The sequence below is a fragment of the Emys orbicularis genome, chromosome 14, assembly GCF_028017835.1.
Source record: "Emys orbicularis isolate rEmyOrb1 chromosome 14, rEmyOrb1.hap1, whole genome shotgun sequence".
Lineage (NCBI taxonomy): Eukaryota > Metazoa > Chordata > Testudines > Emydidae > Emys > Emys orbicularis.
In genome coordinates, this window is record NC_088696.1 from 38,049,093 (window position 1) to 38,067,030 (window position 17,938).

At 53.7% G+C, this 17,938-nt stretch overlaps 1 protein-coding gene across 1 annotated transcript; it reads left to right on the forward strand.

Annotated features, from left to right (window-relative positions):
- The first annotated feature begins 219 nt into the window (after positions 1-219).
- On the forward strand, positions 220-15,197 carry ADGRG3 (adhesion G protein-coupled receptor G3). The gene is made up of 13 exons (XM_065416370.1): positions 220-289; positions 1,397-1,426; positions 3,325-3,493; positions 4,009-4,150; positions 4,790-4,936; positions 8,389-8,511; positions 8,594-8,633; positions 9,683-9,783; positions 10,466-10,578; positions 11,344-11,624; positions 12,395-12,488; positions 13,757-14,046; positions 15,085-15,197. The coding sequence occupies exons 1-13, from the start codon at positions 220-222 to the stop codon at positions 15,195-15,197; spliced, it is 1,713 nt and encodes a 570-aa protein (XP_065272442.1).
- Positions 15,198-17,938: the final 2,741 nt, after the last annotated feature.

Genomic DNA, 17,938 nt, shown 5'->3' on the forward strand with positions numbered 1-17,938 from the left:
GTCACTCATCAGCCAGGAACCTTGTATCAGCGAGTTTGCTCTGCAAAGGTGCAGGAAGGATTGTGACGTTTTCAGATAGGAAATGACACTTCCATTGCCTAATTTAAACCTCGGAGCACAGGGCTGGAGATAGGGCTGGAGATAGAGCCAGAGAGAGAGAGGAAGCAGGACAGTGCAGAGAAGGGTGTGGCTAGAAAGAGAAACTTACAAGAGAGGAGAATGGTGAATCTGCTGCACAGCATGAAATGCTCCTTCATGGTGACCGCCCTGAGCCTCCTGCCACTGCTGGGTGAGTAAAAGAGAAGGTGCTGGTGGGGGAAAGCCACCCACTGTGTGCGTGTGTCGCCTGCAGATGCCTTGGGTGCTTTCCTGTGCTTTGGCCTAGTGGATCTGGGGCTTTGAGAAAGAAAAGGGAAAAGTGCCCCCCCCCCTTAACGAACTGTTTAGCCACTGGACTGCAGTGACGGTTTAACCAGTGGGACAGACACTTCCTTTTGAAAGGCCAATGTGATCAGCTGAGGGCTAGGAATGGCAAGAGAGATGATTTCCCCTAAGCCTTTTGCTCTCTTTGGGCTAGATTGACTTGGGCATATGTTGCATTGCAGCCCATCGGGGGCCTGCCCTCTGATCACGTGACCAAGTTTGGCTTGTTGTCTAACTCTAGCGCCAGTCCCCTGGTGTCTGTCGGGGAGCAGCTGGTGGGGTGATTTTTGTGCTTCCTGCATTGTCCTGGGTAGGGCAGGTTGGGAACCAACATCATGAGCATTCGCCCAATCCAATGGAAAGGGGTCGCCTGCCACAGCCTGCTGTATGCTGAGTATACTGGCTACATCCCAGGAGGCCAGATCTGCTTTACGACCGAATGATGGGGGGGGGGGGGGGTCTCGAACACCTCTGCTGGGCTGGCAGATGTCCCTGGAACACCACACATTAGCCAGAGCTGGGGAATCCTGCCAGAAGTATCTATGCGAATATGTTCCAAAGATAATCTGAGTATTCACTGTGGGTCGAGCCAGCACCCACTGCACTCACTGGGCGTCTTTTCAGGGACTCCAAGTGGGGCAGGATTGAGCAAACTCTCGCGCCACATACAAGCAACTGACATGAACATGAAAATCTGTTAACCCTTGGCGCCCGGATTCCCAGCCCAACTAGTGCCAACGGGAGGGAACCGGTCGAGGGAGGGAGGGAGGTGGGGAAAGAAATGAAGGCGAGGAGGAGGAGGAGAGAGAGGACAAGATAGATTGAAGCTGGCTCCAGTGTTGTGGGAGCGAGGAAGCGCTGAGTGATGCAATGGCTCTTCCGCTGGGTCACATGCATTGTGGTGATGATCTTTTCCCTCCTCTGATGCCACTCACTGACCCTGGTGGTTTTGTCCATTTGCCTTTTGTTTCAGACTGCATCAGAGGAAAAGAGAGCTGCAAGGGTGAGTCCCCTCCTCTGCTGAACCGGGCCGCGCGCTCGGGGGCTGGGCTGCAGGTGCAGATCCCTGTGAGGCTTGCTAAGGATGAATCCCAGGGGACCTCCTTCTGCCTCTGCTTTCCATTTTCCTTCCTTCGCCGAGGCGAGAGTGCCTTACACAGCCACCCAACCCAGCCCTCCTCCCCAACCCTGCACCCTCAGCTCCCATGACCCAACGAGCCAACCACCTCCTGTCTCTGCGCTGCCACTAGGCACTGCCAGGGCTGGGCTGATGAGGGAGGGTAACCACAGCTACCCCTGTTCATGCAGACTCCACTGCATCCTGTGGGAGACAGGGCCACAGCCTCGTAGAGTGGGCTGAGGAAGGAGCCCACTTAGGAGGCCCTCAGTCAATCCGGGCTGTGCTACTGATGATCTGCTGTGTGACGTGGGCAAGTCACTTCATCTCCGTTTCCCCATCTGCCAATGGTGACGAGACTAGTGACCCACCTTCCTCTCCCAGGTGCTGTAGGATTAATTATCTAATGTCTGTACAGGGCTAGGAAGATATAAAACTCTATCACATACTAAGTACTGCTAGGAAAGCTCTCCTTCATATTCAGCCCACATTGCTATTGTCTCACTTTCACCCATGACTTCTGGTTATACCCTTATCCCACCCGAACGGCCCCTTAGCCCATGCTGGGCCCTGTTCCATGGGCTCACCCCAGATGTTCCTAAAAGCCTGGGAGATGCTTTAAGTGCCTAGCTGTAGGCTGCTCACACAGGTTTATTGGTAGAACCACATCCCATTCAGGGATTTATGTCCAGGGAATTCCATCTGATCATTAACCAGGCCACTGCCACCAAACCTCCCTGGTGTGACATGGGCCTGGTGCAGCCTCCATGAAGGGCTGACATTCAGGGTCGTTTGGATCTGGATGTTTGGTTTGGACCCATCTCCGGCTAGAATCGTGTGCCCCATGATCTGCCTTCATTTGCAAGAGCCCGAAAGCTGCCCTATATCAGGTCTTGTGCTGAGATGATTCTCTCTCTCCATTGCCAAGTTACAATGCAATTAGATTGGTCCCATGGGACCAAGGAAAAAAGGAAGAGCGCCCAGATCACAGGCTAGGTGTGAGGAAAGTCTGCCTGAAGTACGAGGAGATGCTGTTGCTGCAGACAGAAGGGGGGGTGAGGAAACCAGCTTCCAAACCTGAGCTCCCCCCAGCAGCAAAAGTAGATCCCAGGGGAGGGCAGAGACAGTGCGTCTTGTGTTGCTCTCAAGAGTCTCTCCTTCCACCTGGCCAGTCCAGGGGCTGTGCTGCTGCTGTACTGGCAGGCTCCCGAGCGAGCCAGATCTCGAGAGCTGGCATGGGTGCCAAGGGGTGGACTAAAGAGGAAAATGGACGGCCGGATCCCAGAGGGAGGGAGAGGGACCAAAAGGAAGTAGGTGCCACTCCTTTGACATCAGAGGCGTTGCAGGTGTTCGCGCTGGGGTGAATCCAGCTCAGAGCATCTGGGCAGGTCTCTTGGCTGCACAGGACAATCCAACACAGAGGACAGGCTCTGAGCCACTGTCAGATTCCTCTGGCCATGCAATGAAAGCTAGGCAAAGGACTGGCAAGGCTCACAGATCGCATCCCGGCGCAACTAACCAGCCTCCCGCTGCTCCCCTGTGAGGTGCCCAGCTGCAGCCCCTCTGAGCCCCTGAATTGACATTGGGGGGGCATCTTGGTTCTTCTCTAGCCCATTCATTTCAGGCAGTCACAGCCCCCTGGACACTGTTCGTTGCTCACTTTCCTTTGTTCCCGGTAACCCTGGGTTTCCAAATTGCTCCCCGCACGCTCCCTGACGGCCGGAGGGTGAGCGGGATGCGGGGAGACCTGGGAACACCCCCACTGCTGTGTTTGCCTCCCTCAGCTTTGCAGAAAGAAGCCAGGGGGGACAATGACCCACCAGCTGGGGTCAATGGACATTTACCAATACAACCGGAATCAGTCAACAAAATCACAAGCATTTCCGCCTCGTGTGATGATCTGCAGGAGGAGGCCAACGCCTTCTGCAAATGTGTGAAGGACGAGATCTACAGGTACGAGGGCGTGCACACGGGGAATGAGAGCGTCACCCGGGCAGGGCTCTGTTGAAGAAGGTCCCTCATGGCTAAGGGAGAGGGGCAGGCCAGTGCCACAGCAGCTAACCCAGGATTCCCCCACATCCTGGCCCAGGAGGGAGGAACCTGGCCCAGCAGGAAAGGGCTCATCCTCTGGCCAGAGGGGGTCTATGCCAGAGTTTCCCCCAGCCCACACCAGGACAGAGGAGTCTGTCAGTCCCAGAGTTTGCCTTGTGCTGAGGTGAAGAGTTTGTGACCTCCCACACTGGGAAGGGTTATTCCCATAGTCCACACCAGCCGGACTCTTTTCTGGCTCTCTTCCCTCCTCCCCATTAGCTTAAACATGCCTAGGAAGCACTTCCCTGGCCTCAGCTTCCTGGGGCATAGGACACTTAGTCCATGGCGGCCATTTCCTGCCTCGCAAGAGCAGCTGTGGGCCTCCGGCAGCTGCACCCCCTCCACCAGTTCTCAGCCTGTCCCTCCTCCCGTTGCAGGTTCTGGCCTGCCTTCGAGGAGTACCTCATCCGGGAAGATGGGAATGAGAGCGTCATAGACTTAAACAAGACAAAGGCGCGGGTCCAGAACGTGAGCACCTCCATCACCCACGATCTCGTCTTCACGATCACGCCGAATGAGGTAGCAAACACCTTCCTTCCAAAATGGCAGCATCGTCTCCTTCTGAGCAGGGGCGAAATAAATCATTGGGCCTCTAGCCTCTCCCTCAGACACCCCAGGGCCGCCATGTTGAGTTAACCCCGGCTGGTGCACTGCAAGCCATGATGCAGCCAGGTGCTACTTCAGAGCCCATGTTTCCAGCTGCAATAGAGCGGTGAAGAAAACATCCTCTTGAAAACACCACTAGAGAAGGTGGGGGATGCTGGCAGCTGTATCTCGCTATCTGTAGCTCTTACATTCACCGCCATGGCTGGTGTGTGCCAAGTTAGTTGAGCAAACGTAGGGCGCTGGGGTCCTTCTTGTCTGAAAGAACTTCCTTCTTCTCACAGAGGTTACACCCCGCCTGTGTGGCAACAGCTAGGCTGCAATGTTCTCTAGTGGCTAGAGTGGAGAACTGAGCGTCAGAACTCCTGGGTTCTCGGCCCAGCTCTGCCACAGATGCTCTGAGTCACTTCCTGTTTCTGTCTTCGGTTTCCCCGAATAATATCCACCTCACGGGGGCTTCACTAGTGTTTGTGGATCGTGAGATGGAAGGTGCTCTAGAAGAACAAGGCATTTTGTTAGCAAATAATAATCAACTATTATTGTTCCACGGCGTAGGTCCCCAAGGAGCTAGACACAAGTGTGAAGGGAAAGGTGAGCAACATAAGACTCCCCAGGGGACTATTTCAGTCCTTTCACAATGAGACAGACTACGTCAAAGTGGCAGTGCTGGTGCTTGACGTTGGAGAAGTGAGCATGTTTAAGGTAAGCGTTGCCATAACAGTCAGAGCAGAGGTTCAGCCGATCTCTTAGCCATCCTGCCTCCGGCCCTGAGCAATCCCCGATTCTTCAGAGGAAAGCGAACGCCCCCATCATGCACCTCACTGATCAGGCGGTGTTGAATAGGGAGGGGAAAATGGCAGGGATCAGATTATGCCTGGCATCATGAGGGTACATTGTCCTTATGAAGTAGGCACTGATCCATGAGATCACTTTAATCACCCTGATATCTGCTGGGAGAGCAATACAGCGGTGCACAGACAATCCAGGAAGTTTTTGGAAAGTGTGGGGGACAATTTCCTGGTGCAAGTGCTGGAGGAACCAACTAGGGGCAGAGCTTTTCTTGACCTGCTGCTCACAAACAGGGAAGAATTAGTAGGGGAAGCAAAAGTGGATGGGAACCTGGGAGGCAGTGACCATGAGATGGTCGAGTTCAGGATCCTGACACAAGGAAGAAAGGAAAGCAGCAGAATACGGACCCTGGACTTCAGAAAAGCAGACTTTGACTCCCTCAGGGAACAGATGGGCAGGATCCCCTGGGAGAATAACATGAAGGGCAAAGGGGTCCAGGAGAGCTGGCTGTATTTTAAAGAATCCTTATTGCGGTTGCAGGAACAAACCATCCCGATGTGTAGAAAGAATAGTAAATATGGCAGGCGACCAGCTTAGCTAAACAGTGAAATCCTTGCTGATCTTAAACGCAAAAAAGAAGCTTACAAGAAGTGGAAGATTAGACAAATGACCAGGGAGGAATATAAAAATATTGCTCAGGCATGCAGGAGTGAAATCAGGAAGGCCAAATCACACTTGGAGTTGCAGCTAGCAAGAGATGTTAAGAGTAACAAGAAGGGTTTCTTCAGGTATGTTAGCAACAAGAAGAAAGTCAAGGAAAGTGTGGGCCCCTTACTGAATGAGGGAGGCAACCTAGTGACTGAGGATGTGGAAAAAGCTAATGTACTCAATGATTTTTTTGCCTCTGTCTTCACAAACAAGGTCAGCTCCCAGACTGCTGCACTGGGCAGCACAATATGGGGAGAAGGTGACCAGCCCTCTGTGGAGAAAGAAGTGGTTCGGGACTATTTAGAAAAACTGGACGTGCACAAGTCCATGGGGCCGGATGCGCTGCATCCGAGGGTGCTAAAGGAGTTGGCGGATGAGATTGCAGAGCCATTAGCCATTATTTTTGAAAACTCATGGCGATCGGGGGAGGTCCCGGATGACTGGAAAAAGGATAATGTAGTGCCCATCTTTAAAAAAGGGAAGAAGGAGGATCCGGGGAACTACAGGCCAGTCAGCCTCACCTCAGTCCCTGGAAAAATCATGGAGCAGGTCCTCAAGGAATCAATTATGAAACACTTAGAGGAGAGGAAAGTGATCAGGAACAGTCAGCATGGATTCACCAAGGGGAAGTCGTGCCTGACTAACCTAATTGCCTTCTATGATGAGATAACTGGCTCTGTGGATGAGGGGAAAGCAGTGGATGTGTTATTCCTTGACTTTAGCAAAGCTTTTGATACGGTCTCCCACAGTATTCTTGCTGCCAAGTTAAAGAAGTATGGGCTGGATGAATGGACTGTAAGGTGGATAGAAAGCTGGCTAGATCGTTGGGCTCAACGGGTAGTGATCAATGGCTCCATGTCTAGTTGGCAGCCGGTTTCAAGCAGAGTGCCCCAAGGGTCGGTCCTGGGGCCGGTTTTGTTTAATATCTTTATTAATGATCTGGAGGATGGTGTGGACTGCACTCTCAGCAAGTTTGCCGATGACACTAAACTAGGAGGCGTGGTAGATACACTAGAGGGTAGGGATCGGATACAGAGGGACCTAGACAAATTAGAGGATTGGGCCAAAAGAAACCTGATGAGGTTCAACAAGGACAAGAGCAGAGTCCTGCACTTAGGACGGAAGAATCCCATGCACAGCTACAGACTAGGGACCGAATGGCTAGGTAGCAGTTCTGCAGAAAAGGACCTAGGGGTCACAGTGGATGAGAAGCTGGATATGAGTCAACAGTGTGCTCTTGTTGCCAAGAAGGCTAACGGCATTTTGGGCTGTATAAGTAGGGGCATTGCCAGCAGATCGAGGGACGTGATCGTTCCCCTTTATTCGACATTGGTGAGGCCTCATCTGTAGTACTGTGTCCAGTTTTGGGCCCCACACTACAAGAAGGATGTAGAAAAATTGGAAAGAGTCCAGTGGAGGGCAACAAAAATGATTAGGGGTCTTGAGTGCATGACTTATGAGGAGAGGCTGAGGGAACTGGGATTGTTTAGTCTCCAGAAGAGAAGAATGAGGGGGGATTTGATAGCAGCCTACAACTACCTGAAGGGGGGTTCCAAAGAGGATGGAACTCGGCTGTTCTCAATGGTGGCAGATGACAGAACAAGGAGCAATGGTCTCAAGTTGCAGTTGGGGAGGTCTAGGTTGGATATTAGGAAACACTATTTCACTAGGAGGGTGGTGAAGCACTGGAATGCGTTACCTAGGGAGGTGGTGGAGTCTCCTTCCTTGGAGGTTTTTAAGGCCCGGCTTGACAAAGCCCTGGCTGGGATGATTTAGTTGGGAATTGGTCCTGCTTTGAGCAGGGGGTTGGACTAGATGACCTCCTGAGGTCCCTTCCAACCCTGATATTCTATGATTCTATGAGAGCCACGCCTTGATTCCACAGCTGATGCTGAGAGGCATAAAGGCCAGGTGACTGAATTAACTCCTTTGTGGCCATACAGAGTCTTATAGGACCCATTTCAGAGTAGCAGCCGTGTTAGTCTGTATCCGCAAAAATAACAGGAGTACTTGGTTTTTTGTAATTTGTTAGTCTCTAAGGTGCCACAAGTACTCCTGTTATTTTTATAGGACCCATGGCAGTGCAAGAGCTGCAGTGTGATGCTGCAGCCCTCGGTGAGGCAGCAGCAGCCGCAGGGAAACAAGCTTAGGACTGCTGGATCTAAAGGCATGAACCTCGACTACCTGAGCTAAAGGATTCAGCCCTGTTAGACAAGTGGGCTCATCAACCGCTGAGTCTCCACTAGAGGGAGACAGAGCACTGCGCTAAGTGGGTACGGGTTCTACTGCCCTTCGGAGCTTGGGGTCCTCAAGCGTACAGACTAAGGGTACGTCTACACTTACCGGAGGGTCCGGCGGCAGGCAATCGATGTTCTGGGATCGATTTATCGCGTCTGGTTTAGACGCGATAAATCGATCCCGGATCGATCCCGGAAGTGCTCGCCGTCGACGCCGGTACTCCAGCTCGGCGAGAGGAGTATGCGGCATCGACGGGGGAGCCTGCCTGCAGCGTCTGGACCCGCGGTAAGTTCGGACTAAGGTACTTCGAATTCAGCTACGTTATTAACGTAGCTGAATTTGCGTACCTTAGTCCGAAGTGGGGGGTTAGTGGGGACCAGGCCTAACTGTGGCCATGGAACGATGCCAATGTCCCGCAGGACCCGGACCAGACAGGCACCATGCTAGACAACGTCACGGTCAGTGTGAAAGTGGGAGGCAGGCAAATCGCTGGACTCAGCGACTGTGTAGAACTCACCTTCTCCCACGGACGACTGCCCCAGGTAAGCCAGCCTTCCGCTCCCCTCTCCTCTCCGCCTCACCGAGGGAGGCCACCCTGCTCACTAACCCGCTCTGTCTTTGCAGAACGTGCCCGTTCAGTGCGTCTTCTGGGACACCAAGAAAGGTACGTGAAGCGGAGGGCCTCGGCAGGACTGAGAATAGACACTAGCTTCACCCAGGGAGCGCAGGCAGACCCTGGAACAGCCCAGGAGAGGCTCGAGATGAGAGCAGGAAAAGCCTTGCAGAGACAAGTCACGCATCCAGAAAGGACTGCACCTCGGGCCTACCAGGGTGGGACTAGATCAGCGGGACCCTGCTGACCTGCCAACCCCTCTGTGCTGAGAGCTAGCAGCAATGGGGCAGTGCCCGCCTGCCTCTTCACCTCTGTGGAACGCCTGCGCCCTCCAGCGCTGAGGCCTTGTCTGGAAGGCAACACGGGCACCCTTGTGTCCGGGAATGCTGTGGGCGCCGGCGCTCACTCAGAATTGGTTGGGCTGCGGTTGCCTGACGTGTTTGGCTTTTTGTGTGTTTTAACTGCAATTGCTCACAAATTCGAAGTGCCCGGTCCTGGGTCTGTTCCTGTTCAACGGCTTGGGGGCAGGCCCAAGGGCAGGCAGAAACCACTAGAGCCAATGTATTGTTAGTATAATCCCCAGAGAGGCCTCTGGTAAGCAGACCTCAGAATTTACCTGTAGCCAGGTGAGCAATACAGGAACCCCCACAGAAATACCAGCCCGTGCACAGGTATCTAATGAGGGGAGGAGCCCCTCATCTGTGCCTGAAGATGTATTTCACATTTAATAACTTAATGTCCAGGCTCTGGTTGTGCCAGAGGCTGTCACATGGTATATGTCCTTTGTTCTCATAGGCTAGACAGACACCAACCTATATACGTATATGTCCCCCATCAGTGTCGCATCTGAGCCTATACCATGGTCTTTGCAAGCCATGGCAAACGAGCCCTTCGTCCCACCCCATGTCCGTTCCTTCACTATCCCCTTCCCAAACCGGAGGCTTTACACTGTCTCCTCAAGCTGTGCTTTGAGATCTCCCGGGCACTCACAGGGCCATTCAGCTGCCGTTTCACATTGGTGGCTGTTACAATCAGTGTGCAGCGAGGATTGAGGATGTGCTTGGTTTCCACTCCATAGCTTCTCCATGTGAATTTTTCAGGCAAGCGTGGAGGATGGAACACATCTGGCTGCCTCACCATACCCAGAGACAGGGAGACCATGTGCTGCTGTGATCACCTGACCTTCTTCACCCTCTTAATGGTATCACGTATACCCTGTACCTACTGCTTTTAGTTTGGCTTCTGCTGCCTGCTCCATCCTGAGTCCCAGAGGCCGGGTTCAATCTGCGCTGGAGCTGTTCCATATATGAACTGTACGCTTACACCTCATCTGAGGCCTGTAGAAAGTCAGCCCAGCGCCAGGGACAAAGCTGGGCTCCACCTCTCCAAGCCCCTGGTCTCTAATCAGCAACAAACCCAATCCAGCACCTTCAGTGGCTGGATGGCAGATGGGGACGTTCTCCAGCTAAGCATCTGGCCTGCAATACCAAAGCAGAGAGACTCAAATTCTCTTCTCCCAGCCTGAGGTGCTGCCCAGTCATTACTGTCCATGGCAACCTTAGCTAATCCCCGCTCCTCCTTCTCCCATCTTTCCAGGGCATGGCAGGAGTGACTGGTCTGCTCAGAACCACGGCTCTCCTTTTGTGCTGCGCTTAGCCGGGTAGCCTGACGAGCTCTCTCACACTTCCACTCCCCTTCTCCTCACCCAGGGGCTTTGCAAGCTGGGCCTGCAGCAACAGCCCCCCCCTTTAGTCCCCACCCAGCCCTGCCCGGAAGCTCCCAGCGGCTCCAGCAGGTTGTTAAGCTGCCTGTGTTCTCATGTCCTCTGCTGTCACACCAGCCCGCGCCTGTGGTAACCCAGCGCCTGTGTGTGTCTTTGACAGACTCCGTCCCTAGACAACATCGCAGCCCAGATGTTATTAACTATTGCAAACATCGGCTGCGGGATTTCCGTGTTCTTCTCAGCCCTCACCATCGGCCTGTACTTTGCTCTAAGGTAGGACACCTCCAGCTTCTCCCTCAGGCCCTCTCTGGATGTTCCTGGCATCCCCACCCTCCCGCTGGAGCCTGGAGCTGGGCAAAGGCAGAGTCTATGGGCCAAGTTCAGCCCGAGTTCAAACTGGTGCAGTTCCAGCGACTTCACTGGTTGTAACATCTGCTTTCACCAGGACTGAGACTGGCCCCAAATCCCCCAGGGTCAAGGGGAAGGGAAACAAGAACCGTCCATGGTCCTGCATTCCTGAGGCATCTCTCATGCCGCAGTCACCCCCTTGCGAGGGGCAGCCTCTGAGTGGCTCATTTGTCCCCTTCTCTGCCAGTCACTTGGATTGCAGTAGGGCCCAGAGGTCACAACCAGGGACTAGGGGGCCGTTGTGTTGGGCTCCATGCACACACATACCAACAACAAAAGAGTCCCTGACCCAAAGAGCTTCCAGTCTCCTCCCCTCTCATCCTCTCTTCCCCCAGCCCCCAGCCAGGTCCTTTGTTTTCCCCTGGGTTGTGCCACCTCTCTCTCTGCTCTGTGTTTCATTAGGAAGTTCTGGAGTTAACGTGTCTCTCGCTCTACATGGCGGGAGCGATTAAATCAACAACCCACATTCATGGGCCTATCTCACCCCCACTTAGGGATGAGAGTATCCGCCCCTTGGTTTCCTAGGAGGCAGTGGGGAATTGGTGCCCTGAGAGCAGCGATGCTCTTTGATGGGTGTCACTCTTTTCCTGAGCTGACTTGGGTCTTCACTGAGCCTCATTTCGCTCTCAGGTTCGTTTACAAAAAATTCAAGGCCAATGACACGGTCAAGATCCACGTGAACCTCACGAGCAGCCTGCTCCTCCTGAACCTGGCCTATCTGCTGAACAGATGGATCTTCAGCCTGGACCATCTGGGGCTATGCAAGGGCATCGGAGGCTTCACCCACTACTGCCTGCTCTGCTGTTTCACCTGGATGGCCATTGAGGCTTTTCAACTCTACCTGTTGGTCATCAAAGTCACCAACATCTACATGCGGCACTACATGGTGAAGCTGTGCCTCGTCGGCTGGGGTAGGCTGCATCTCCCCCAGGTTGCTAGGGGCTAGATTGTCAGGCTCAACGGTGGGCTCCCTAGCCATGGGCCAGCTCTTAAAGAGACACAGCCAACCTGTTTGGGATCAAAGTCTGACCTGCCTTGTAAGAAGGTTAGATCCTCTGGATTTTAAATATTGACCTTTATCAGAGATCAGTCCCACAGCAGCGGTTAACAAGGCACAGCAGCACTGCTGGGAGTGTAGGAGAAGGAGACCAGAGCCCACCCAACCCAAGTCTCCACACGATATCACATCTCTGCAAAATGGCTTCTTAAAACAGTTTGTGTCCGCTGAGATTTGCCTGTTGTCTCAGACCCCGTCTGGACCTGGGCTTAGATGGACAAGAGGTCAGAGCATAAAGGGTACGTCTACACTACCTGCCGGATCAGCGGGTAGTGATCGATCTATCGGGGATCGATTTATTGCCTCTAGTGTAGACGCGATAAATTGATCCCAGCTCGCTCTGCCATCGACTCCGGAACTCCACCAGGGCGAGAGGCGGAAGCGGAGTCGACGGGGGACCGGCGGCCGTCAATCCCGCGCCGCGAGGATGTGAAGGAAGTGATTCTAAGTCGATCTAAGATACGTTGACTTCCGCTATGCTATTCTCGTAGCTGAAGTTGCGTATGTTAGATCGATCCCCCCTAGTGTAGACCAGGCCTTAGAAACAAAGAAAAAATAGCCCCCTCCCCCCCCCCATCTCCCCCTTCCTTGGGCATTCACAGACTCCTCCTTTTGCCTTTTCAGGCTTCCCTGCTCTCGTGGTCACGATCACTGGCAGCATGAACAGCTATGGAAAATACACCATTACGGATATGGCCGACCAGCCCCCCGTCACCCTGTAAGTTGCACCCTCTCGCCTGGCTCCCTGCGGCGTGGATTAGCTCAGTGGCTTGGCTTGGGCAAAGCGGGCCCGCTCCTGCTCCTGGGCTGTCTTAGAAAGGAAACTGGACCAATCTTTACTTTGCTCCTCAGCTTCCGCCCGCTGTCCAAGGTTCAGCCCTGCAGCGGTGTTAACAAGCCCACCCCATTTGCTGCAGGGCTGCCCTGGCATAGCCCCAGAGGCGGCGGGGATACGAGGTCAGGGGAAGCTACGCCTCCCCAAACAGACAGCCCGCTGCCTTTGGAGCGCACTGCCGCTGAAAGGGTGGGTACCCCGGCTGTAGCCTGGCCTGGGCTCCATCTCCCGCTCGTCCTCTTCCCGTCCCAGCTCCACCTGCATGGGGGCCTCGCAGGAGGGGGGGGAAGAGGCACGCGCAAGTGGTGAGTGGACAGCCAGTGAGCAGAGGGACTTTGAGGAAGGGGCTCAGCGAGGCCAGGGTGGAGCATGGGTGGGGCTTCAGGAGGAGGTGGCTGAGCAGGGGTGGGCCTCGGGGAGGCTACGGTCCAGGCACACGCAGCCTCCTCCCAAGGAGGACTCACGCACTGCCCATGCATAGCTCTACGCCCAGACCGTGCCCCAGCTGTGACATGGGGACACCCCCCGCTGTAGAAGTGAAAGGGGAAGACCCAGGGCCCAGTAGTGCCTTCTGTGGGCAGCCGAGGCTCCCACGGACCTCAGCGGGCAATTGGGGAAAACAAGGAAAGCAGGATCTGGCCTTCAGCATCCGTGCTTCAGCCTGCTCCTGGCAGGACCACAGGTCCTAGGGATGGGAGGGGAGGTCATTCCTAGAGCTTGGCTCCACCCCCCAGGAAGCCTTTGTTTAAAAGGGCTGCTTGCCCTATCCCAGTACACACCCATTGCCACGTTGCCTGCTGCCGTGCTCGATGGAATTCCCGAGGTGACAGAGTGGGAAGAACGTCACTGCCCACCATCACAGACCAGGGGTGCGCTAGCACCACGGCATTCCCGACCACAGGAGATCTGCTCTGCCACCCTGTCAACCTTCCACCCGCACCATCCTTGCCCCCCCTTTCTGAAACCACCTGGCCCTGCCTTCTAGGAGGGACTCTATGAAGGGGGGTCCCCAGGCTAGGAGAGCCACCTGCGCCGATCCGTACAGGAGCAATTTCTTGGTGTGCTGCCCCATTCCATTACCTGCCACCCACCCCAGCTCTGACAGCATCCCCAGCTCCCCCCGTCCCGGCTCACTGAGTTGTCCCTTGCAGGTGCTGGATAAACTCCACTCACGTGGTGGTCCATTACATCACCAACTGCAGCTACTTCGGCCTGATCCTCCTCTTCAACACCCTGGTCCTCGTGGTTGTAGCCTGGAAGCTGTTCAGCCTGCAGCGCACCACAGCGGGGAAGGAGGAGAAAATAGAGACCTGGAAGAGGGGCCTCACAGTGCTCGGCCTCTCCTGCCTGCTGGGAGCCACATGGGGGCTGGCCTTCTTCAGCTACGGCGCCATGTCCGTTCCTGCAGCCTACCTCTTCACAATACTGAACTCTCTCCAAGGTCAGGGCACAGCTCCCAGCTAAAGCACCGAGCCAGGCGGCACTGCCTACTAGTGGTGCCCAGGCATTGCCCAGCGGCTGCATGGGCAACTCACCCGAGGCTGGAGGGCCACAGCTGTGGACCAGATCACAGCTGCCCTCCCCTTTAATAGAGAGAGGTGACCCCCTAGTGTAACGCCGACAGACAGACCCCGGTCGTCGGCAGGCAGGATCGAACTGGGGACCTCTAGTGCTTAGTGCATGAGCCTATCATATGAGCTAAAAGCCAACTCATTTAACTCTCTCTTTAAGTGGTCTCAGTGCCACTAGATGGGACAGAACGCCACACCTAGGAGGGGTGGGGGTTACACTAGCACTATAGGTAGGATGACCAGACAGCACGTGTGAAAAATCAGGACGGGGTGGGGGGATAATAGGATCCTATATAAGAAAAAGACCCAAAAATCAGGACTGTCCCTATAAAATCAGGACATCTGGTCACCCTAACTGTAGGTCCTAAAGAACAGTGCTACATCTTGAACTGAATAGAAAGCCATTTGGATCTCTCGTAGCTAGAGCAGTGCATGCTGGGACCTCGCTGCAGGCCCCACTTCCCTATTAGAGGTAGGCAGTTCTGGGGGGCCACGCCTAACCGCACTGTTCTGAGGAGCGCTAGAGCTAGAGAGCTGCCTGCCCCAGGAGCGAGGGATGTAGCTCGAAGGGGGCGAGAGGGATGGCACGCCGGTGGCTACCACCCCACCTGCACTCTCCCCCTTTAGCGAGAGACGGAACATTAACAGCGGCTCAGCTGGGGCAAGTGAGTTTAGGAGCTTCCTTCAACGTCACCTTGGGCTTGTTGAGGCAGCAGGAGACAGGTGAAATTCCCCCCGGAACGTTGTATGAGCCAATCTCCGCTGTCACCTGTGCACACTAAGAGCTAATGAGGCTAGGTTCAAACTTGTTCTTCTAAAGGTACCTGGGCATTAGCCATAGTGTTCGCTAGCAGGCCAGATTCCAACGTTTCCACCCCTGACTGAGGCCTCTCTCTCTCTCCCCACAGGTTTCTTCATATTCATCTGGTTCACGGTCCTCTACTATCCAAAGAAAGATGCAACCACATCCTCCTCCGGCAGCGGCAAGAACGTGAAAGTCACCACCGCTTCCCGCAGCTAGTGGTAGCACCAGCTTCTCTTCCAGGCGGGGGGGGGAGGGGGGAGGCTGGTTCAGAGGAATTTGCCCAGTCCATGTAGCTTCCTCAATGAGCGGAGAGGGATGGGTAGGGGACTAGCAAGGTGGAGAGCTCCACTTGCTTGGCAAGCACAATCATGCAGTACGTGAGCCCCTTTCTGTGCTCTTTCCCCATGGGTGGGGGGGAGGAGGAGTTTTGTCTAGCAGTCAGAGCAGGGAACTGGAAGTAAGTGGCCTGAATTCTGTGTCTTGTTCTGAACCTGATGCACTACGTGAGGATCAGAATAATACCTACTTTACAGATGGGTGAACCATGGCACAGAGAAGTCAAGTTATTTGCTCACAGCTACCTCGCTACGGCTCAGTTTACCCCACTGTGAACTTGGTCTGCCATAAGAGAAACTTCGCTGAGGCCAGCCTCTCTGTCTGATTAAGGGGCCTCGATTACTTGAAGACAGAGCCTAGAGCACTGGCATGTCCTGTACTGCAGCTAGAGCGCTTCAGCTAACGTCCCTGCAGATCATCACAGCTTTCTTGTGGTCTCAGGAATGCCCCTTAGTCACTTAGGCTAAGATCTGCAAGGTATTTAAGCACCTTACTCCCATTGAACTTTACTTCTAAGAAGCTCCCTCTTGAGAGAGAGAGGAATGAGATCTGAACAGAAACTTCTGGGCATAAGCTTGATGGATTCAAGCTCTGTAGCAGCCCCAGTTTTGCCCCTTTAGTTAAGGCAGAAGAGGACCAGGGGTTAGGAATCGAGCCAGCAGGAAAATCTTTCAAGTTTCACCCCGTCCTGCTGAGCTTAGTCACTACAGGTTCATGGATGGAGTTTAACCGAGTTACAGCACTATCAGATAAGAGGATTCCAGCCCCCCTTTTGCAGGAATCCCTCTTGCTACGTATTAATGGGGAATAAGTTGGCTCCTGGGCACAATTCCCGTTTAGCAGATTCCAACAAACACAGAGAAGTAGAACGATACACACATCTCAGAGGCTTGATAGGTTGACTTATTTCTCTCATCCCCCCAGAGTTGAAAAAGCAGCTCTTCCATTGATCAGTGGGAACTACGTTAAGCACTAGCCCATTCCATCAAAGCTCCTGTCCACATTTCTCATCCAGGGCACTGTACATGTACAGCTGAGGACTTTTGAATAAACAAGTGAATTACTACATTATGCATAATGTGATTAGTCCCTCCCGCCGCCACTGGGAACCTCCAGGGTGGGACACTGAGCACCTTCAGAAGTCTGGGGGCAGCAGAGCTTTCTCCTTGGGGTATGGAGTTGCCAGATCTGCCCTGCTCCTGGAAAAGGGGCATGGTTTGAAGCAGGAACAGATTTCACTGCACTGGCTGCTTTTACAAACGGGCTCTTTGCGCAAGATCGCTCATTCACCACTTCTGTACAGACTATCCGCCTAAATGGCAGTAACATTCCCTGAAGTACTTAGGGGCAGTGAGGACTGTTACGGAGTAATTCTAGATAAAGTACTGCAAGAGGTTTTATACCTAGGGTTTAGTCATACACAGGCCAGAGCTCACACTTCCTGTATGGGAGGCTCTGCATGTGTGCTCATTTGCCTATGCAAATGAGCAATAATTACAGTTCCCATGCAGAAGTATGGCACTGCACCCAGTTACAAAAAGTCTGTTCTCCCTTAAGCAGACATGAGTCGTTACATTGCTCCAAATAGCCACACCCCCTAGGAAGCCTGAGAAAGAGGCACCATCAGGTGTATAGTTCAGCAGATTTGTGCACGGTGCCCCAACTGGCAGCAGCCGTCACTAAACTCACCCAAACTTTGGAGTTCACTGTGAATCATTAAACCTGCTATAAAGCTTGCTCCAGGTAGAGATTTGGCTTGTATAGCAACACCTCCAAGTGTGTGAAGATTATGGCCTGCGTCACTGCTGGTGTTTAAAAGAGACCAAGTCTCTTGGGTACGTTATATATCAATGAGCCCCACTGCGCTGAAAATCGCCTGCGGTGCAGTCAGATGGATAACCTGTGGACTCCAGTATCTAGCTGGCTATGTGCAAGAACAGACTGTCACCGGAGTGGTTGGGAGAGGAAGCGGCTGTTAAAGCACTGACCAGCTGGAGGATTTAGACACAGGTCAACATGTTCTAAGTTTTGGTTCCCACACCAACAGCCGGATGATTCTTCCTGTAAGCGGTTCCATTCAGCAAGTGCCTTGGGGAACCAACACTTGCAGCTGACTGTCAGTGGTTAACCAGCATACCCCCTCCCCGTCCACTTTAAGACCAACACTCTCAGGGAAGAGCAGGGGAAGGATTGTTAGAGGCACAGAGGGGAGTTAAGCACCCAGTTCATCGGCTGTAATGGGCTTAGAGCACCTCACTGCCCTTTGTAAGTCTCCCCTAATATCCTGTTTCCTAGTTGACGGCTCCAGCACCTGTCACCACCTTTGTTTCCATAGAGTGGCTAAGCTTTGTAAATCCAGCACAGCGCTTGTGCATGGGGGCTTGGATGTTGTGGGATATGCCAGGGAAGTCTGCTCCGTGTCAGTAGCTATAGGCACAAGAGAACATAAGCAGCCGAGAGACTCAAGTGGTTGAACCATTTGAGCTTTAGAGCATTAAACCAGCTTCCCTCCTCCAAACAAGCAGCCTGTTCTTCCAGAGAAGTCTGTTTAAAGAAGCAGACAGACGCCCTCTCTTTGCAAGTGGCAGGTTTATTTAGAAATTGTGCTCTCTGGACATCAC